Below are 23,025 nucleotides of genomic sequence, written 5' to 3'. Positions count from 1 at the left end.
GGGGAGCCGAGCCGGGCGGCCATGGCGGGGCAGGGGCCGGGCGGCTTCCCGCTGCTGGTGCGCGGAGACTGGGGCGCCGCCGAGCCGCCCCCCGCCCTGAGGAAGAAGCTGCTCTGCTATTTCCAGAGCCAGAAGCGCTCGGGCGGCGGCGAGTGCGAGCTGCGGGCCGGGACCGCCACCGGGGACCTTCTGGTCTGCTTCGCCCGGCCCGAGGGTGAGCGGCCGGAGCGGGGGACGGGGGCGGGCGAGGGAGCCGGTGGGGGCCGGCGGGCTGCCCGTCTAACCCCGGCCGGAGCGGCCGGGAAACGGGTTACTGTGTCGGTCCCTACAGAAGTGAGCGTGTTGTGAGTTACACCTGGTAACTTTCCGCAAGTTAAAATACACATACTGACCTAGTTATTATAGTCAATGTGATGTATGCTATCTGGTATGTAATATACACGTCTATAGTATACAATGTCATATGCATTCTGCAATATGCAGTATAGAATATATAATATGTATTTGCTTATATATGCTTAAATTTGGTGCTTAGTACTAGCCTGTAGATTGCATTTTGAATAACACTAGGCTATAAGTTACTAAATCTGTCCTACCAGGTATATATCCATATTAATTTTGCTGCACAGTAGTATTGTCTAGATTGCGCTTGGAATAGTAATGCTTATGTTAATATAACTTAATATAAATTTTAACTACAGAGATATATTTAACATATATAACATATTTTAGTGCTAGAGTTAGGTTGTGGTTGGACTCGATGAGCCTGAGAGTCTCTTCCAGCTGTAACGATTCTATGATTCTATATGACAGTAATGTGCGTGTATCTATATAAACTTGCAGCAAGGCGGAAAGCATTTACCTGCAGTTGTGTTAAATGTATACATATGCATGGATGTACATAAATGTGCATAAACACACACAGACATATATATATATAATGTATATATACACTTTCTTCCTTATGCTTCCCAGTTGCGGGCTCACCCAGTTGGTAAGTCAAGGACACGCAGTCCTAAGCTGTTTTGGCACTGACTGGACCAGGGTGTGCCAGATGTGGGGCGGCAGCAGCACCCCGGTGCTGCAGCCCCGGTGTGGGGCTATCTGCCTGGCACCACCTGGGAAACGTTGGATAGAGCCGACCTTCACATCTCTGGTGGGGTTTTTTGGCAGAAATAATATCCTCTGCTACTCTTTCTTTTCAGGAGGGAAGCCTTGTGCTTGCTGTTGTAGCATCATGAGTTTAAAGCGCTTTCATTTTGTGGGGCAGTACATGTGTCTTAATGTAATGGTGGAAAAGCGCTACGTAATGTAAAGTTCTATTTCTATTCAGATTGTCACTGGGGTTTTTTTTGCTTGTTTCATTCAGTGAGGCAACGAGTTCTTGAGAGACAGGCTCATGAGCTGTATTTGGGAGAAAAAGGAAAATTGAAGTTGATTGTCACAGAGCCTGAAACAGCACTAACTGCTCAAGAGGAGGCGTTGGAAGAAAAATTAGTTTCCACAAAGGTGAATAAAAATTGTAAACATAACCAGCACTTTGAAATAGTGGTGAGAGTTTCAAATCAATTACTGATATTTTGCTTTCATGTTATTTTAGGCTCTGGATGCCATGAGCAGCCTTCAAACAAAAGGTAAAATGTTATCCATCGTTCTGTGTGCTGATTCTTCATAAAAAAAACATGTTGGTGCTTTTCCCCACACTCAACTCCAGTTCTGTGGGGAGTTGTGCTGAAAGTTTCTGAGTTTTGCAGCCTGACTCGGGTGATAGAGGGAAAGGCTTCTGGCCGGGGACACTGTAGACTTGATCACCAAGGATGGAGTTCACCTTGCCAGACTTAGACCATGTGCCTGGTTTTAACTCCTAAAATAACCGTTTTAGTCAGAAGAGGATCTGTGGAGGGGGGTTTAGTACCCTTATCCTGCACAACTGCTCTAAGGTAAGATCTGCATAGAGACACCTAGATCGAAGGTCTTAATCCCAGGCCTGGTGTCTCTGTGCTCCCTGCAGTCAGGAGAGTCTGTAAAGGCAAGTGGTGCATCTCCCCAGCACCGCAGGGACTTTGGTTGGGTCCTCGTTCTGCAATATTTTGCTAAGCTTTCTGATTCAGAAAGCAATCAAGAAAACAGTACTGCACACCCAAATACACCCACATCCATGAAGAGTAAGTGCTCGGCCCCAAGACAGACCAGTTAGGAGATTCTTCAGTGATTACCCCCATGTCTTTTCCTTTCCATACGAAGTCTTATTTGGTGCTGTTTTGCGTGGTTTTCCTCCTTTCAAAAGTAGGTGCTCGAAGTTGTCATCTACTATTTTTTAGTTACACTAGAGAGAGCCCTGAAAATCTCCAGATGCTGCTCTTAATCTCTTCATTGGGTCAGCCTAGCTTTCAGTTTTGTGTTTTTGGTACTTTCTTCATTGGACACAGTGAAACAGAGGATTCCTGTCAGTGGTCTGGAAACAATTAACTAGCATCTGTAGAGCTATTGCTTTCGTGGTTATTTCTTTTGATTTCTTCTTGACTGGCTTGTGCTGGTAGACCTTCAAAGGCAGCTGTCTTCTGTAGATGATGTGGTTTTGGTATCAGTTGTTGTTGTACCTCGGGAGAGCTGCGAGTGGGCAGAGCAGCCTGTTTGTGCTGCCGCCTGCTCCAGCCTCCCCACCCCATGTCTCTGTCTCTCTCCTTGGGGCTGCCCCTCCCAACCAGCCTGTTGGGTGCTGCCCCAGCACTGAGGGATTTTGGGGTGTTCTTGAGCAAAAGCAAGCAAAGACCGTACCCTCGCACCCCTCATCAGGTGTGTGACTGCTCCACCGAGCTCCTCTCCCCTCGGTCATACCTGTCCTCTGCCATGGCCAGAGATGGTGGCCCTGGAGGTTTACGCTGAAGGTGGTGAGCACCAGGGTTTCATTCAATGCTCATCTCTCCACCATGGCACAAGGATGTACCAGTTTACCGAGCTGAGAGGGGCTTATGCTCCTGCTCGTGTTTGTAAGGGCGAGGAGTGGGGAGCTGCCTTTGGTGAGTGTGGGCATCTTGGGCACCCTGGGGTGCCTTTTGGCCTGTGCCACTGCCCCGCCACCCTGCAGGGCTCTGTGACCACCGTCTTCTGTGACTTGTTGGACGATTGTGTCCCAGCATACGTGGGTGACACTTCCAGTTTACTCAGGGCACACAGAGGAACAAGTCATTCATGTTCGGGGTGTTCTTTCCTGCCTCCACCCTCATCTGTCTGCAAAACTGGAGATGTTCCTTCCTCCAGCAGCCACTGAACACCTGGGGTACTCGGTGGGCACCCTTGTTGTATTTTCTATCTGCAAAAATTTGTTGCATCCCTGCCAGCCTTCCGTGCACATGGGTCCTTCAGCGCCGTGGTGCCACGCTGGTGGTGGGACACTGCGGTCATCAGGGGGCTTTGCATCGAGTCGTGCAGAGCTGCTGGTGGCCTGTGGTCCCTGCGGATGTCCCGAGCTGTGTTCAGGCTTGTTATGCTCGCACACGGGCCAAGAAACCGGTGCAGAGTCTGAGCAGCTGTAGCAAATTAACTCAGTGGTTTTTGATTTGATTTTATTTGTGTCTCTGACCCAGAGATATACCAGTGACCTTGGACCTGTTTATACATGGCTAGTTTTGTGCCACCAAACAAGCTGCCTACAGTCCTGCAAAATATCGCATCTGGGCTGTTTTGGATCCCAAAATGTGCCAGAGTACCCTGCAGTATTTGATTGGTTACATGATCTTTTTTCTTGGGAAGGGAAAGCAGAGAAAGGGTAAGCAAAATCTCTTTATTCCAGGAAATGCCTACCAATATGTCATATGGCTTATTTCTCTTTCTGCTGAAGGTGACACAGAAGCCTTGCAGAAAGCGGCGAGTCTTGTTCCAAACAGTGAACTCCAGGAGGAAGCTGGCTGTGCAGGGAACATCACAGAAAAACCTGCAAAGGCCTCATCTTCAGTGGTGCTTGAAAACATACAAGGTTGCAGTCTAAAATGCCTACGTATGCTGTTGGAGAACATCAGCAACCTGTTAGTAGATGATGACTTCACTGTGGAAGTGATACCTGAAATAAATGTTGCTGTAGCCACATTTATAAAACATATTGGTAAGACAGGATGAAGACCCTCATTCATTTCCATGTTTATTTACCAGTAATAGCTTTTGGAGCTTGATTCCTCTCCTGTGAGAGATTCAGACAGTTTTGAAAATGTACCTGAACTGTAGTCTCTCAAGAAAGATGTAAGTCTTACACAGAGCTCCATGAAAATGCCTGTGATCCAAATGTTACACTGAAAAAAGAAAACTGTGCCATATTCATTAATTGAAATTGGATAAGAGCATTTCATTGTCTCTGTCTTATTTTGGGTTAAGATGGAGAAGATTTAGAAACAGACTGAGTGTGGAGGTGAGTTCTGCAAATTATTGAAGTATATGAAGTCTCCATTTGAGAAGGTGGTGAAACAGCAAGAAGCGCTTAGCCTATACAAGAGGTGAATAAGGGGGGAACAGAGACACAGTGATGAATAGCAGAGAGTAACATGGCTGTGTGCTTTTCCCCTTTTTTGTTCCAACACAGAGTTATTTGGCACCAAAGATGGTTTTGCTCCCACTACAGGGAGAAGTAGACTCAGCTCATTTATTTGTCAGAAGTGAAAGCTGGACCTGATAACAACGCAGGAAAACACAGTCAGTTCACACTGCTTTTCTGCTTACAGATACTGAAGAATTTGTCAGAAACTGTTCACAAAACAAAAGAGTTAAAGAATTCAAAATGACTGCCAGGCTTCTTGAATTGACCCAGAGCATCCAGGTTGAAAACCTGCCAGCCAGCGTTTCCGCAGACTTCATCACCATTTATTTTGAGAATGCACGGAACGGAGGGGGGCCCGTGTCGGACATCCAGCTCTTCCCCGAGGAGAACTCGGCCATCATTACTTTCTGTGATCACAAAGGTAACGCTGTCCTTCACCTGGCCAAACTGCTCCCAGGTGGAGGACCTGAAAGAAAATTACTGCGAATGTGGGCATTAGGGGAAGCCTGGCTTGCTGTCACTAAAGCCAGTGTACACTGTTCTGCTCTGCATTTAGAAACACTGCTGCATGTCTTTTTTTTTATGTTACCAAAGGTTCTTTTTAATACCTGCTTTGTGCATGGGTTGTTCCTACTGAGGTTTTTTTTCCCCATTTACAGAGGTTTTTATCAATATGAATTGTAGTTACAGGTACAGCAAGCAGGATCTGTCAATGACTTCAGCTTTCACAGTTAGCTTTCAGAAACTAATTGTGGTCAAATATCATGGAAGAACAAAGCTAAAGAACAATCTTGTTACTATTCCTGGTGAGGAATCACTGTCCTGGTTTTGTGCCAGTGCAACCTCTAGTAGATACCTCTCTGTGTTAGGAAACTCCAGGCTTAGTAAATTCTTTTACTTTAATTAAAGATGTGTGCCAAGAGATGTTTTTTCTTCTGACTCTCAGAATTTGCTTAAGAATATTTTGTATATTAATTTAATATATAATTTGGATCATTGTACCGTGGTTTTAAGTCCCTGACAGCATTATAATTCCTTTCCTTTGTCCATTCTGCCCATTGCCAACTGAAATGGAAAAAAAAAAAAAAGGAAAAAAAAAGTAAAAATGCACTGGCACAAAGAGTTTTGTTTTAAGTTGAGAGTAAGGAGCATTTCATAGTATTATGTTGATATGGCCCAGCTCTGTGGAGAGGTTTGCTTAGGAAATGAGAGCAAGGTGTAGCTGTACAGGTAAATACAGGCACAAGCGTATTTATCAAACTAGTTGGAGCTAAACCTCTTATCTTGTCCCTTACAGAGTGGTTTGGAAATCAGCAAGACGTAAAAATAGCTCTTTCAAATTAAAAAAAAAAAAAAAAAAAAGAATTATTCAATGTAATAATTCTAAGAACAGAGTCATTTGCTTGATTTGAAAGTTAATGACGTGTATTTGTATGTATGTGCGCTAACTTCTAGATCTAAACGCTGTCTTGGGAAAGCAGCATTTTCTGGAACAGACACCGATTTCTGTGTATCCGTATTACCACTCCCTGGGAACAGCTCTCTATGGAGATAGACCAGCCATCAAGATGCCAGACCCTGTTGGGGTGCCACTAGATCCGTACGTCTGGCAGTTCTTGCAGAGGCAGCCTGAACTGATCCAAGAGATCAACCAGGAAATGGCAATTTGCCATTGTGAGCTGAAATGGCCACAGACAGACTGCGCACACCCAGAAATTATGTTGTGCCCATCATCATCTCTCACCGAGCGGAAAAAGGCCATGATTAAGTTGATCAAGACATGGAAGCAAGATGCTTCTACTGAGTTCTCGTGTATCATGTCACGGTACATAGCTATAAAGTGTCAAGTGAATTCAGAGAATTGGGGAGATGTGAAAAACAGATTGATGAAAGATGTTGCTTTGATCGTAACTGATATTTCTGAGGAGATGGTGGTGATTGCAGGCAAGAGAGCAGCGGTGGACAGTGCAGAGAAAGAAGTGAGGGAATGCATGGAAAAAGCCATGAAGGAAAGTAAAAGGGAAAAACAAAGCATAGAAATTTCTGTGGCAGTGATCCCAGGCAAGTATGCCGTTCTGCACAATGCTGGGCTGGAAGAGAATATTCACAAAGAATATCCATGCTTAAAGGTCTTTTATGATGTCACCAAAAAAACTGTTCAGTTGTGTGGATTACCTGCAGAAGTATATAAAATCAAAGCTGACTTACTGGAAAAGGTATTGAACATGCCATGTACATCAGTTGCCATTGATCCCCATGTTTTCTGCTATCTACAGTGGGTAGATAATAAAACAATGTCAGAGACTTTATTCACTAGGGAAAAAATCAATGCTTTTTATGAGCTTGAGGATGATACGGTGTTGCTATTTGGAGATGCTCCAAAAGATCTTTTAGAAGCAGAAAAGCAAATAAAGGCAAGCTTAGAATATAGGTGCATTAACGTGGAGGACGGTGAAGTCGTTAGAAAGGAGCAGTGGAGGAGTCTTCTTGCTTCCTTGCATAAGGAGTACAATTCTTCCCAGGAAACTCTAGTCATTAATGAGCCTGTTGGAAAAGAAAATAAAGTGATCATTGCTGGGTTTTCTAAGGCTGTGACAGAAGTTTATCAGAAGCTTAATGATTTTATAGAAAGAAACACACATGTGGAAAAAGTAATCCTGGCTAAGTCAGCGGTGGTAGTGCTATTTGTAGAGAAGGAAAAATCCGATGTTTATCGTGAATTGAAGAAGAAAGATGTGACAGTATGTTTTGACACCAAGAGACCGTGTATTGCCCTCAGCGGACCAAGAGCAGAAGTGTCAAAAGCTGTCACCACATTTGAAAAAATTCTCTCATCCCTTTACTCGAAAAACGTGCCAATTGATAAACCGGGAGCCAAAGCATTCTTCACTGACAGGAAAGATTCATATGTTCTAGAGGCAAAGCAGAAATTTAGCTGTTTGATTAGGCTGGAAGAAGAAGAACAACAACAGCAACAGAAGGGTGAAAAAGTTGATGATACAGAGAAAAGAAAGCTCTACTACAAGACAATGCTGCCAGATGGAGCTGTAGTAGCAGTGTATAAAGGCGACTTGTGTAATTACCCAGTTGATGTTGTGGTGAATTCGTCTAATGAAGACCTCAAACACATTGGTGGCCTTGCTAAGGCGCTGTTAGAAGCGGCTGGTCCGGAGCTGCAGCGGGAGTGTGACGAGCTGGTGAGGAGGAACGGGAGTTTGCAGCCCGGGTGCGCCGTGATCACGGGCGCTGGGAAGCTGCCCTGCAAGAACGTCATTCACGCTGTTGGGCCCAGGTGGAGGAAGGAGGAAGCAGAAAAGTGCGTGTTCTTGTTAAGAAAGACAGTGAAGAAGAGCCTACAGCTAGCCGACACGTTTAATCATCGTTCCATAGCTCTGCCTGCTATAAGTGGCGGGATTTTTGGCTTCCCGCTGGATCTGTGTACGCGTTCCATTGTATCCTCCATCAAGGAGACCCTGGAAGAATCCATGGGGGACAGCAGCTTGAAGGAGATTCATCTTGTGGATGATGTGGAAGAAACAGTTCAGGTTCTGAGTGAGACGGTAAAAAAAGTCTTTACAGCTAAATCCTCCTCCTTGGTGTGGAGCTTGGGAAACCATAAACCGAGAGAAAGCCAGGAGAAGAGAAAAGAGGATCTGCAGATGGCCAGAGATGATCCGAAGATGGTGACAACAAATGAAGGACTGCGCATTCGAGTAAAGGAGAAAAACATTCAGGACGCCACGGTAGGTCTTTAATTTCCCAGTTCCTTTCTAGCTCGATATGAAGATCTTCTTTAAATTTAAATAGAAAAGGAATGTCAGTAAATTAAATTGTTTTACAAGGCAATTGCTACGTAAGGAAACAACAGCTGCATGCTACCTGCACAAAGATGCAAGCTTGCAAAACTGATGGATTTCAGGTTGGGATCTGTCACTTTGCAGCTGTTTCTTGTGGGCAGCTTTGAATTTCAGGATATTTTGTTCCCAGCTAGCTTTTATTTGTTCTCCAGATCTGAGGTCAACATATTAAACACTTGGCTTTTTGTATTTATGTGATCTGTAGCTACCCAGGTTGGATATTACGGGAAATCAGCAGCTTTCTGGGCTGCTGCTGTGTCTTGCTAACAGGAAGAACGTAGCTTATTGGTTTTAGTTCCTTTCTCTTTGTGGGGGTTAAAGACGCAGGAAACCAACCTCCTAGAAGAGTGCATGCTTAGCTTGTTTTGCCAAAGTCTAGACCTCATTCTACTTATTTTTGTCCTCTTTTTTTTTTTGCTATCAAAGAGTTGAATTACTACTCATCTAGACCGTCAAGACCAAATTTACACTTCTGATATAGTTTCTTTCCTTTGTTTTTTTCTTCAGTGATCAAAAGTACATCTTAATACATTTCTCTCTCCACTGCCCCTGATTTTTCTGCTTTGAGAGTTTAAAATCTCCCTAAATTATTATTATTATCATCCTGTTCTTTCAATATTAATTGTTTCTGTTGTCATTTTGTTGCCTGTAAAAACCTATTCCAATAAAAGACCAATAGAAGATGTAAAAAAATCTCAATATGACACATATTTAAAACGCTTCCTAGTTAAAAGACCTCCAGTGGAGCTGCAAAGCAAACACCAGGCTTTGAGGTTTTGCCTGTTTTACTTCATGGAAGTACAACCATCTCACTTCACATCATTTTGGTGCATGAGGTGCTACTTTTCTGATAAAGTTTAGACAATCCCACTCTAGTGAAAAGAAGGTTAAACTTTCTACATTACGTATTCCTTATATGAAATGTATATTTTGCATCCCGCAATGATGCTAGAGAAGAAGGAACAACACTGCAGCAGTTCTTCACAAAGAAATGTAGGAAAAGCTGGGTCTGAGAAGAGGGGTTGAGGCAGACTCCAGAAGTTGGGTTTATTTCACCTACCCAGATGTTGGCATCTGCTTGAGACAAGGTGAGTCACAGCCTTACCTCCACTGAGGATGTGACAGGGATGGATGGATGAATGGATGGATGACCTGCTCACATGTAGGTACCTATGGTGCAGGTACTCACAGTGAGTCAGATGTTGCCTATTGTAGGTTTCCTACAAGTAAAGGAATACTCAGGATGCAGAAGCTGCACTGAAAATATATTTTTTTCTCCATGGGTGTCTTGATTTTCATGCTGTACATTCCTTGGTAGTGCGGTTAGTCTCAATGCATATTTTTACTTGAGGTCTAGCTATAGATATTTTCATTCGAATTTTTTTGCAGACGGATGTTATTGTCAACAGTGTTGGCACAGACCTGCAGTTCGGTGTGGGGCCTCTTTGCAAAGCCTTGCTGGAAAAGGCTGGACCAGCACTCCAAGTAGAGTTTGACAAAGAAAAACAAAGACAGGCTGCTGGTCAAGGGCATGTGGTCTGCACCAGTGGAGGTGCTCTGGCCTGCCAGTCCGTACTTCATGCCATACTTCCCACGTGGGATGGAGGAAAAGGACAGACCCTGAAGGTACCTTTTGATTATTTTTTTTTAAAATTGATTTTGAAAAACATGGTGTGCTGTCCTGAAGTTTCAGGATTTAGAGTATTTAGTTTAGATGTCTCAGCTCCATTTATTTCTACTGTAGTGACCTTGAAGATGTCTTGATGCACTGAGAGCTTTTTCTCATACAAGCATAGTCTCTATGGAACTAAAAGAAATGACTTCTTCTGAAAAAATGGATCTTTGCTGTTTTTTACAGACCCTAGAAGATATAATAAATTCCTGCTTGAAGAAAACTGAAGAACTTGGACTGAAATCAATCGCTTTCCCAGCTATTGGAACTGGAGGATTTCAATTTCCTAAACTCCTTGTTTCTAAGTTAATGTTTGATGTGGTATTCAAGTTCAGTAGTAGTCACACTCGCAAGACTCTCCAGGAAGTTCATTTTTTCTTGAATCCACCAGATGCAGATAACATTCAGGTAGATCTTCTTGGGACAAAGCTGCCTATGTCCTATGCTGTTCTAGTTACGGCTTAACAATACATTTTCGTTATACTGCTTTCTTAAGGGAATAATTTAGCATTTTCTTACTGCTGTGGGCTGGTCACAATGTTATATCTCTCCAGTGGCTTACGCAGTGTCTCTGATATACAAACTCTCAGCAAGCACAAGCTGCAGCCAAAATTTGCCTCACTGCTGGCACTGTGAACACCTGTACGTGCTCACCCATCTTTTGACAGAGGAGTTCTGGCAACGCAAAGACAGGATCTGTTGTCACACTGTCCACATTGAGGCTTCTGCTACTATCAATTATGCCTAAACGCAACTGTAAAATGCATCAGTAGCAAGAGCTACATGACTGTTAATGTTCATTAGAGAAATATTCAGTTTATAAACTTGGTACCTTTCTTCTCTTCTTAGGCTTTTACCACTGAACTGGAACGTAGGGTAGCTGAAAGTTGCAATGCTGCAGCGCCGCAGTCCAGTAAGTTGTGCAGGGGCAGGGGGTGGGATAGAGGGGAGAATGTAACTGCTGTAAAGTGGTTTTATATTTATCAGGAAACAGATGAAATGCCATCAAGACACAGAGCACTTTTTTTCCTCCTAATGGACTGGTATTCTTAAACTCCATTTATAAAAATCTTCAAGAGGAATTTCTTTTGTTGAGGGCATGCTCATCTCTTAGTGAGGCCAGTCTTATCACCTACTCAAAGAGTATAAGAACTTGGTATCACTTTGCCCAACGAGCCATAAGTAACATGCATTTCTGTACCTTTAATCTTCTACATAGAGATATACGGAAAGGATAATTTCCTTGCCAATTATTAATTGATGGTAGTGTGACACAGTAGCAAAAACCTATGCGTGAACAGCATCAACAGCAGAGGCTTATTCATGGGAATATATAGCACTTTCTTCTCTGTTGCTGTATCAGTGAGGTGAAGTTAAGAGTGCGCAGATAAAATATGGATTGGATAAGTTTACGGTAGAAGTAAGGAACAGTTTTATATCTGTGAGAGTAACAATGAAATAACTTACAAGAGTAGTGTGCTGGGATTGCCATCACTGGCAATGCTTAAGCTGGATACTCCATTTCTTGTAAAAGTTAATTCAGGAAACTCTGTTACGGAGCTGGTCAGATGAGATAACCCCAAGAGTCCTTTCTGAATTAATTTTGTGTGCATTTACGGGAATAGAAATGGTTTCACTTTCACAGTATTTAAATAGGAAGAAGACATCATTTCCTGCTTTTGGAAATGGAGTAAAGAGAAAGGCAGAGACTCTCTACGTCCATCACACTGACCTAAAGCATATTCCTTAAAAGGATAAGTTGAAATTTCCAGTAGTGGAAGAGAACAATACCCCAAACTAGAGGAGAAGTGTTTTGAGGGTTTGGTTTGGTTTGGTTATTTTGTGTGGTTGGGTTTTTTGTTTGTTTGTTTTGGGGGTTTGGTTTGTTTGTTTGTGGTTTTGGTTGGTTTGTTTGTTTTGGCTTTGGGGTTTTGTTTTTTGTTTGTTTGTTTGTTTTTATTTTTTGTTTCCTTTGCAGGTTTCATTAAGCCTGTTTCAACTGAAGTATTGGGAGTTCATGAAATGCAAATTGGTTCCATTACAGTCCAAGTAATTACTGGAGATATTACCAAGGAAGATACAGAGGTTATTGTAAACATATCAGATCAAACGTTTCATGCCCAAGGAGGTATTGTATTGAATATATAGTTCTTTAGTGATAAATTTGGGCTAGTTTTTAGAAGAGGGTAGTGGAAAAAATTGTCCTTTTGTGAAACTTCTGTGAAGGATTTTTCAGATGAGAGAGAGAGTTGTGATTAGTCATGGAAACAGGTCTTAAACAGGTTGTTTTATGTGTCCTGAATATTCCATGTACTTTCCAAACTACTCAAACAGAAGGCATCAGACCAAATTTTTCCTGTTTAAAAACAAAAAATGCTTAAATAGAAGGGAATTTTTGGATCAAATATAATTTGGAAAGACTGCTCTGGTCCTGATATGTTTCACTGTAAACCAAAGCCCTGGTTAAGTAAATGAACCTGTAAGAAGCAGAGGATTCTTTGGTGACACTGTGAATTGCAACCATGAAAGATATCAAATGATGTAATTCAAAGCAATGGGAGCGCTTGCCGAGGGGTATACCATTGGCTGGTGAAATGATGAAATGGGAGTTATTCTTAATGATTTCTAATCACTAATGAAGTCAGTGTTCTCTTTGCAGCCAGTGCCGTGTGCCATGGAGGGTACTTGGGGGAACTGGCAAGGTTTTGCACTTTGCGGGATCTGCCCATATGAGAATTGGGGTATTTGTAGAGCACAGAAGTTGGGTAGAGTTTTGAGTAGAAATAGCTAAGTTGGCTTAATGAATGTGTATGCTTTTCTTGTGTAATTTAAGGGGTCTCCAAAGCAATTATGGATGCTGCTGGTTCCAAGGTAGAAGAAGAATGTCATCAATATGGTATGTTAAGGCATACTATTTTGGGGTTTTTTTGTGTGTATGTTTGGTTTTTTGTTTTGTTTTGGTGTTTTTTTAATTTGTGTAGGTATTTTTTTTGTTTTGTTTTGGTTGGTTGGTTTTGTTCTCTCTGGAAGCTTAGAGTTGTTCTATAATTCTCTACTCTGGTATAATTATTTTATCTGAAAAAATAGCTTTCACTTTTAGGAATTTTGAAAAGTCCTGTTGTTGTTTTGACACCTACTTTGACAATTTTCCTTTTCACGACTGAACAGAAGATAGATATAGTTTTCTGATGCTAATAAGTGCTGGGAAATTAATGTAATTTAAGATTTTACCCCTGAAATCACTCAAGTGTGTTCCTGACTTGAAAAACAGAACCAGTCCCATTGTCTTGAGCGTAAATTTTAAGCTCGTCTGCTGTCAGCTACAGGAGCTGAAGTTTTGAAACTTAACAAAGTGATGGAAGACTGTCTTTTGGTGTAAGCACATGCAGGACTGGCTTTTAAAAGCTAATAGCAAATCTGGGTTTATATTGACAAATACATAATTATTTTTTATGGCAATAATGTAACTCTGCTTATCGCCCTGATCATGAGTTCTTCTGTAGTCTGCATTCTGTTCCTGCTCTGAGTCCAGAAGTTAACTTTCACGATGGAGTTTCCTGGATATTTTTCCCAGCCTTTGGCTCTGCAGGCTCTCCCTGTTTATCAGCCAAATCTCAGCGTATACAGAGCATCTTACAATTGATCGTTGCCTTTGTGACCAGAGAAGTGCTGTGTAATTCGGTGTCCATCAGTCTGATCTGATTGGTGTCCATCCTCACAATATCACTCCATTTTGAGGTGTTCGTAATCAAACATGAGCGCTCTGAAAAAACAGGAATGTTGTTTTAAAGATTCCATGCCACGGTTAGATCAGTTGATCATTATCTTAATGATATTATTTTACGTATTCAGCTCTTCTGCAGAATAAGACTTTGAACTTTCAAGGAATAAGTGGAATAAGAAAGGATTTCTCATATAAATGAATTATACACATTCTATTTGCATGCTTTTAAATGAAAGTGAGCTCTATTTAAATTCAACATAAATTTTTACATTGTACTTAATAAGAAACTGCTTTGTTGCAGAGATCTCAGGAAATTAGAGGGCACACAATTGCTTGAATTACTTTCTCAACGAAATTCTGCAATCAGAATATTTACAGAGAAAACTGGAATCAACTAGAACTAGGATAATACAGCTCACAGTGGATTTCTTTCTACTTTTTCCACTTCTCTTCTAGCATGAATATAACCAGCTGTCTTACCAGAAGAGTTAGCCACTTTGAAAATGTTATGTCTTCTTTATCTTCTGTCTTCCAGCTGGGCAATTGCAAAGTGGCTTTATTACTACACAAGGTGGAAAACTGTTGTGCAGTAAAATCATCCACTTGATTCACAACGACGACGTGAAGGGTCAGGTCACCAAAGTGCTTAACGAGTGTGAGCTAAGGATGTACAAATCTGTCGCCTTCCCGGCAATTGGAACAGGTTTGCATTTTCTTGGGAAAGCGATGAGGGCTGTGGTGGGGGTAGTTCAGCAACTGGGACAAAGTTATTGTGATACCTCTGATATGGATAAGAGTAGACGTACAAGAAACTCCGTAAACTGTGCGTTCTTAAAGTTCATTGTAGTCAGTTCAAACACCACCTGCACGCTTCAAAAATGCTGGTTTTTTTTAAGTATAAATGTTACAGTCAATATTGACTGAGCAAGAGCACCTAAAGAAAAGGTATTGCTCCATAAAAGATGTTCTGCCCCTGAACAGACTGTGTATCTCAGCTGGTCACTCAGCAAACTTCCCATAGACCTTGCTTTGGGATTTCAGCCACACGGGAGGGCTGGAGTTGGGCTTTGTAGGTGAAGAAAGCTGGAGTTGTCCTGAAACCCTGACCTTTCCTGGCTGACTACAGAAATTGTGGGCTGGGCACAGAATCCTTGCAGTTTACACCTTTGATAGGTCTTGTTTCAGCCTACCTGCTCCAGGGGAAGGCTGGAGGGACACAAGCTTATTTGGCTTAAGCTTTTGGTTAGTTTAGAGAGCACGGCTTGAAGAAAGCGGAGTGTCCTTCTCACACCAAGGCTCCCCTTGAAGAAATCACGAGCTGGTCCTTGCTCAGCATGCCGGGGTAGGGTGGGAGCTGGTGCATGGGTCAGTGTTTGGACTTCACAGCAACAGTTAGGGCAGGTTTCCAGGGTGGCCACCACCATCTGCATGCTGGTGTCACGACGGCTGCCCAAGGGATGCCGTGGCTGAAACGGGCAGGGGTCCCACCAACGTTTCAGGTTAAGCTTTAGGTTGCACTTCAGGCTTGTTGTAGGGGAATGAAGCAGTTGTTTTGAGCTTGATGTTCCTGTTTGTATGCTGAAATACAAACAGGCTTGTGCCAAAATCCTCCACTCATTTTTATTTACTTTGACTTTGGTACCCGTTTTAAAGATGGGGATAGTGTTAGGGATGTGTGGGTTTAAAAATACCGGGGAGATGCTGAGGCTGAAGTGCTTGTTGGAACCTCAAAGTAAACGGGGGGAGAATCTCCAAAGGACTTCCCAGGTCTGTGTAGGGTGTCAGCTTCTTAGTCACAGGCTTAGGTGTAAAGCTGAGGTTAAACCTGGGGCTTTGGCCAGAAAGCATAATGGGGGAAGAGAGAGGGACACCACTCTGTATGAGCTGGGGACATGGTCTCTGTTTTCTGGATGCTGCCTTGATTTAAGTACTGTTCACTGATAAGTACCTCTTATTTTTGTTTAGGTCGGGCAGGACAGAAGCCAGCAAAGGTCGCTGATGACATGTTGGATGCTATAGTTGAATTTGCAAGCAAAAGATCAGTGAAGCATTTGCAAAAAATTAAAATTGTCATCTTCCAGACAAATATGCTCAGTGACTTTTACGAAAGCATGAAGGCAAGAGAAGATCCAGATTCATCCACAAAAGATTCATGGATGTCTCTGTTGAAATGTAAGTGTGTTTTCCATGTGCATGGGCACATAAAAGTAAAGATCTTTTATTTAAAACTAATAATTACCATCTATTTCTTCACAGCATTATTTTGGCCCAAAAAACAATCCCCTGAGAAGAAAAAGGCTGTAGTTTTGGAGAAGAAAGTTGATTTAGCCACGTTTCAAATTTGTGGAGAAAGCCAGAAAAATGTGGATGCAACCGAGTCATGGATAAAGGATTTAATTTTAAAGGAACAGTTTGAAAATGTTATCTCAGATGAGCTAATTGGAAATTTTGATGAGAGGCAAATTGCCACTTTGGCAGAAATCCAGAGAAGAAATCATGTTACCATTCAGCTTGAAAGTGAACTTTCTCCCCCTTGCATTAAAATTTCTGGTATTAGCAGGGATGTTGCTTGTGTTTCTGTGGAAGTTCAAAAAATGATCCAAGAAATGAAGGATAGTGAAGAAGAACGATCCAGGGCAGAAGTTGTTTATAATCTGGTAGAATGGAGGTATCCAGGAAGCAATGATAACTTTGTTGCTTTTGATAAACTGACAAATATGCAGCTGGAGGATGCCCAAATGGCTAACAAAACACATCTGACTGTCAAAATTAAAAATAAGAACTACAGAGTGGATCTGAATACTCTACAGGCTAATGATGGCCAAGGAAAAACTATAAGCATTCAACGTGTGCCAAAGAATGAAGGTAAATTACAGCTTAATAAAAACCCCCTCTAACAGAGATTATTGAATCCCCTTGTTCCCCTCACCCTCTCCCCTTTTGTTTGTTGTTGGGTTTTTTCGGGTTTTTTTTCCCCTGGTCATGGCATAGCCAGCGGATTTAGTTTCACAATCGGTGTCAGGAATGACTGAAATCAGAACATCTATTTTAAATACAAACATTATCCATACATATGTGACTATGCTCAAGTCTGACACAGTAGTATATGAAGAATGTGTAAAATTCTGCGGTTTTCAGACTTATTTTAGTTAGATATGGGTATGAGGATAATTAGACTAGAGAAAATGTAAAGTCTTAATGGTGCATTACTGAGCCAGTGATTGAAGAGAGAGAATGTTTTTGGAATAAATTATTGCATAAGGTACTGTCCTCTCAGCCCTCTATATGCAGTCAGCGTATAGAACGTGCCTGCAAAGCTGAGCTAGGAATCCGTGCTAATAATGCAATCTCTGTTCTGCAGATAAACTGCCTGTGCAGTGGGAAGACATGCAAGAGGAACAGGTCAAACTGGTGAATCTCAAGCCGTCATGTCAGGAATACCTGAACGTTCAGGAGAAATTCAAGAAAACTTGTCCCAACTTTGTCATAGAGAAGGTGAAGTCCTATGAGAGTTGCAGGGGGGGAATGAATTGTTGGGCTGAAAACATTAATATACTTTCTATATATTTGTTTGGAAGGCGTCTGCAACCTAATACAACTTCGGTGTGTCAGCGCTATGCAGGGTGGATCAAAATTCCTAAGAGTTCCCCTGTCATTTCTGCCTTCTGATAATGCAAAACCAGTGACCATCAGGCTTCAGGCTGACTCTGTGTTCAGCTGATGTGGTACTCATTAGCTGATGTGGTATTTCCAATCAGGAAATTCTATATTGAAACGGAAGCATGAGCAAACGCATTCAGAATACAGAGGAAAATACAAAGACCTTGCAGACTGGCCATGAAGCTTTTTACTGTTTTACCACTTCTCCCAGAACCTTCCACACTAGATTGTTGGCTTTAACCAGAGCACCAAGATTTGATCTTGCATATTGAAAGGTTGCAACACAGGGCACAGAGATTTAATTGCCAGGGAGAAGATGGAATTATTCAGCATCAGGAAGAGCGAGAAATAGCAGAAAATATTATGAGATTAAGAGTGAAAATATATGTTTGAAAAATGTTCTTACACCATGAGATTCCATGAGCATGGTCACTAAGACACAAATAGAGCAAAATATTCATATACAATAGAAAAAAAATCAGGTAATGACAAGAAGACTTTTTCCATTGAAAATGGAAACCTGTTACATTGATGCCTTTAAGATTATACTTTGCAGAGACACTGTTTCCCCTTGTTGCAAATGGATTTTTTTTTACATGGCTTTGATTTAGCCGCAATTTAGGATTTACTAATATTTTGCGGTATATTACAAGGTTAGGTTTTGTAATTACTAATAGCACTTAATCATCAGCCAATTTAACAGAGTGATTCAATAACATTTGTTATAATCAATCAAAATAGTGACTTAATTAAAGATTCGTAAATGGCAAGGTTCGCGCTAAACTTATAGCAGGGTTTTCTTAGCTAAAAACCACAAACACACACACGACAGTAAATTATAACACACACAGACAGACAAACAAACAGACAAAGCAGTTCTGAAATTAAATCACACACAAAAAGATGAACCTCTGCTTAAAATTTCCCTTTCGTGAGTTTTTATAAATTACCTTTATGTCTTGACATTCATCAGCAGACCATGCAAAATTAGGCCTTTGGAACCTTGCAAAATCATCAGTAAACATCACTGAATCTTCAAAATCAGCCCTGAAGGCGTCCCAGTGAGGAGGAGGCGCTGGGTCACAGCCTGACGCGATCTAGGAGAGCTCAAAGGGTCTGGCTTTAGGATTGCTATTTATAGGGTTGTGAGGTGATTGACTTTGGTGACTATTTTTCCGTTTTGGCCACAACTCACCTCAGGCTCACCTGGTACTTCCCAAGTTGGTTAATGTTGCATTGGTAGGAGTTTCAGGTGCAATCACAGGGCACCTGGTTGTCCCATCTCACTCTCAAGAACAGTGTTGACCGGCCTTGGGATCACCAAGCGAGGAGTCCCAGTTCATTTCTACTCACTCCACTGGTGATCAAAGCAGGAATGCTTGTAACCAAGGTGAGAACACGATGTCAGATTGTCTTGAGATTGCCAGGTGGCCCTGGGGGGGTCTGTACCACCACAGCCCCTCGGCTCTCTTCACATTGTTGGCAGAGGGAGCCAGCAACATCTGTCCTCCCACCAATTCATTTTTATATAGGAGGAAGTAATTTTGACTTCCAAGCTGATATCTAGAAGAGAAACTTAAATTCAACATAATGCTATTGCTACAGTCTGTCCTTTAGTGAGAAAATCATCAGTAAAGATGCTTAGGATGCACAGAAGACATCTCACACCATTGCCTACAGCAGTGGTACAACAACCTCTTTCTAAAACCGACAGTGCACCGCTATCGTGATTCCTCTGTACCTGGTATACGAGACAAGACAAAAGTATACCAAAAATTACCAAGCTTGACAAGCCCTTTTAAGCTACTTTGGTTTCTGATTTTTCAGGAGGCTCACGTGTTCAGTTCCCCCAGGGCACAGTGAAAATTATGGTCATTCTTTCAGTTTGGTTTGGTTTTAATGTTTTTCTGCCATGATAAATATTGGTCCCTACCAGTATAAATATAGTTCTATTTTGTAACTTTGCAGATTGAAAGAATACAAAATCCCATCCTCTGGCAGACATACCAAACAAAGAAAATAGCTGTCTGTGCTAAGAACAAATACAAAGTTAATGAGAGGTTGCTATTTCACGGGACAGCTGCATCCTCACTGAGGACGATCAACTACTCTGGATTTAATCGTGGGTTTGCTGGACAGAATGGTGAGTCATTATCCAAAGCAGTTAATTTCCTAGATGGATATGAGGTGCTAGGGAATGTCAATGTTATAGTACTGTCAGCACAACGTGAAGACTGAATCAAGTTGGAGAACAAAATAATAAGTCCAGAGCATAATGTATATGCTCAGAGGATTTAACCTGTTCAGTTAATCCCTTGTTGATGAATTCCACGATCTACAGCGTATCAGAAGAAGCTCACCTACTCTGAAAACAAGCCTGGGCAGCTTCTGAGAAATGTTTTGTATGATCTATCTGCCTACAGAAAGGAACGAGGACTGCTGTTCAACATCCTCAATCGAGATACCAACTGCTAGCTGCTGGTATCTCTTCTCTTCTTAGACAAAGGCAGGTAGCAAAGTCAAGGTGCAGGTACTTCTCCTGTTGCCTCCAAAGATAAAGACAGCACAAGCAATCAGAAGATCCCACTCCCCTATCATTTTTATGCACATAAAATCTGTTGAGATTAATGAATTAATCCTTCCCTTTTAATAGTTGTTAGGCACAGCTATTAAACATTTAGGTAGAAATACTTCCTGCATTAGTTCAAAGATTGTTTTGTCCATTTCCTCTAGTACAGTCATGTTACGTTTATTATTTGGTAGCATTCGAAGATTAAATACAGGATCCAAAGAAGTGGAACTGGGGCTGAACTGAGGCACCAGTTGCTGTTAGAGGTCCTGCAACTTTACTTCAAAAGCCCTTACTTTCTCTTCTTAATGTTTTCTTCCTTAAAAAGCACTTGTACATACCTAGGGCTGACCTAATCTTGAGAGAGACAGTCAACTTAACTCAGATCTAGTTGATATTTCAGTGTGGTCTGGATCCGAAAGTAGACATTTCTCTGTCTGGATCCTCTAGAAGTACTTATGCTGATATTTTCTTGAGGAAATGAAGCCCAACATACACAAAATACATTAGGCTGTGCACAAATAGAAATGGCAGCCACGATTTCTTTTTAAAAAGTGACCAGAGGAGATGTAGTTTTGCTTTCTTGCTCTTTGGTAGTACCGGGACGTTGGATTTACCTGGGAAGCACGAGCCCTGGATCCCCATGTCCTCTCTTTGCCTGTGAGGATTGACATCCACCTCTCCATCTCAGCCACGATTTACGATAGGAATGGCTTCCCTTCGGTCAAACACCCAAAACATTCAAAGATCAGAGCAGCCAGATAGGAAGGACCTGCCTGCCTTGAACAGCTTTCTACCAATGTCAGAAAAAAACCCCTCTGTCTCAGACAAAGAAACGTGATTTGCTCTAACTTGCTGTGAAGTGTAACTAGAAAACTGTCATGACAATGATTTAGTTATTTTAAGTTGAAGAGGTTCTGCGGATTTGCAATTTGATGGATTGCAGGCTAAACAATGGAGAGAGGAACCCTTTTCCATGTAAGAAAGGACAGTCAAAACCTGGGTGTCGATACTTAACCAACATCTAAGTGGATTTGTATTTGATTCTGATAGAAAGGATTATTACTTGAATTTGAAAGGATTATTACTTGAATTTGCTGTTTAAACTCTAACCAAATCTATAATTTCTGCAGAGCGAAAAATAAAGGGGAGCTTTAGAGATTCTTATGGGAAAAAGAACACTAACTATATTTGAAAATGTTGTCTTTCCAAACAGCTGCACACTTTGGAAATGGAACCTACTTTGCTGTTGACGCGTGTTATTCTGCTCAGGATACTTATTCCAAACCAGACACGAATAACAGAAGATACATGTACCTGGCCCGGGTCCTCACCGGGCAGTACTGTGCTGGGAGCAAAGGACTAATCATGCCCCCACCAAAAAACCCATCAGATCCTACAGACCGGTATGATAGCGTGGTTGATGATGTGAATAATCCAACAATGTTCGTCATATTTAATGACCATGAGGCATATCCTGAGTACCTTATTACTTTCACAAAATAGAATATCCTTAATAGTTGGGGAAATTTCAGTGCCTTTTACATGTGGGAATTAATGGGGCACTTCTTGATCCTTGTTTGCATCTAGGTGTCTTAAACAAAGTGGTTATTTGTCTACCTATGTTTTTAAATATGTCTTGAAATTATCAACACAATGAAGCCAGGATAAGAAAAGATTAGGATTCTATGATTCTATCCCAATACTCGCATTTTAAATTTAGTTATTCAGAGATGTAGGCAAGAACTGTGAACAGCCCCGACCTCTTCCTACGTAAGGTCCGTGCACCTATGCATGTTCCTGTTTTCAGTATTCACCATAAAGCACCAAGTGGCTGGCTGCCTGTGAGGATTTATTTCAAACACTCCATGTCAGGGGAATAACTTCACTCATCAACAGAGTTTTCAGTCATTCTCAGGCATCCACTCACCCTTGTTGGTGTTAAGAGTCCTGAAGAAAAACAATCCAATATTGAACATACACTTTGCATTCATTGTTAAACTCCCCCTTATTCTGTTGTGGCATACTTTGTTATTCCCTAGGTATATATTCCTATATTCGTACCCATTTCTTAGGGGAATTCTCCGTGGTCCCTCGCATTACATACGTGCAACTTCCACATACAAAGTCTTTGCTTCTGCAATTTTCAAGACAGTAAAGAGGGACTTTTAATTTCTCCTGTTCAGTACCAAAACACTAACCCTCCTGTAGAATCAGCAATTTGCAGAGAGAAACTTAGAAGAGCATAACTCAGTTACCACACTTCAACCATTTTAAAATTTTTAAAGTTCTGTAAAGCAAGTAAATAATGGCATTTGTACATCTTTGCAAGTTGTACACTTAAATACAGTGATAATCTTAAAACTGCCAATCAAAAGCCATATACATCGCTTTAATAAAAGTATTTTCAAACAGCTGTTGTATTACTGAGTCGTTCTTTTCACAAAGGAGCGCACTTCAGTAGAAGTGTTGCTTTACCTTTGAATATCTTTATGTTATAGTGATGCTACAACTAGTGAGAAGCTGAGAAGGCTTAGAAGACAAAATTGTTTTCTTGTATTGTCTGAGTGACAGATTTGTGCATACAGACTCCAGGTGAAATTATTCTGCCTTAGTCCAAAGGAGACCCATGCTGCAAAGAGCTGCCAGGATGTCTTAAAACCCGCCGGAATGTTCTCGTTGCCTGCAAAGGGAAAAAGTGCTTACAGTATCTGTAGGTGGCAGGTGGCAACATAAATAAATTCTGCTCTTCACAGCAGATGCCCATGCAACACTTCTGATGAATGTCCTGTGTGAATTCCTATTTAAAGCAAAACTGAGTGTAGCCTGCTCCTGTTTTAACAGATTTTTGCTCCCTGTGAAAAGGTGAGGAAGCTTTTTCTCCGTTTTCTGCTTTTTTAGGTGCTTTTCTGTATTGTGGAAACACTGCATCAGCCGGAGCCACTGGGTTTAACTGACAGTACCAGGTGCCCGCTGGCTTCTCCCCCTGCAGTCCCCGAGCTGCCAGGGGAGCTG

General features: G+C 41.7%; 1 protein-coding gene across 1 annotated transcript; it reads left to right on the top strand.

Moving 5' to 3' along the window:
- On the top strand, positions 1-22,374 carry PARP14 (poly(ADP-ribose) polymerase family member 14). Its single transcript, XM_065638064.1, has 17 exons — positions 1-214; positions 1,370-1,509; positions 1,601-1,634; positions 3,842-4,102; positions 4,713-4,949; positions 5,984-8,271; positions 9,775-10,011; positions 10,244-10,465; positions 10,907-10,970; positions 12,036-12,185; positions 12,891-12,953; positions 14,317-14,484; positions 15,747-15,953; positions 16,038-16,646; positions 17,143-17,276; positions 19,410-19,584; positions 21,227-22,374. Exons 1-17 carry the CDS (start codon positions 22-24, stop codon positions 21,514-21,516), a joined length of 5,472 nt encoding a protein of 1,823 aa, XP_065494136.1. The 5' UTR covers positions 1-21; the 3' UTR covers positions 21,517-22,374.
- The last annotated feature ends 651 nt before the right edge of the window (positions 22,375-23,025 follow it).

This window comes from Caloenas nicobarica, chromosome 6 (genome assembly GCF_036013445.1).
Source record: "Caloenas nicobarica isolate bCalNic1 chromosome 6, bCalNic1.hap1, whole genome shotgun sequence".
NCBI lineage: Eukaryota > Metazoa > Chordata > Aves > Columbiformes > Columbidae > Caloenas > Caloenas nicobarica.
This window is presented reverse-complemented; position numbering and strand designations above follow the sequence as displayed.

What these genes read in the sequence shown, in the direction of transcription:
- PARP14 (XM_065638064.1), top strand. Translation starts at nt 22, where the DNA reads ATGGCGGGGCAGGGGCCGGGCGGCTTCCCGCTGCTGGTGCGCGGAGAC. An exon ending in CAGATGCAGATAACATTCAG is followed by an intron (nt 10,466 to 10,906) that starts GTAGATCTTCTT and finishes TTCTCTTCTTAG; the next exon opens with GCTTTTACCACTGAACTGGA. An exon ending in CTTCCCGGCAATTGGAACAG is followed by an intron (nt 14,485 to 15,746) that starts GTTTGCATTTTC and finishes ATTTTTGTTTAG; the next exon opens with GTCGGGCAGGACAGAAGCCA.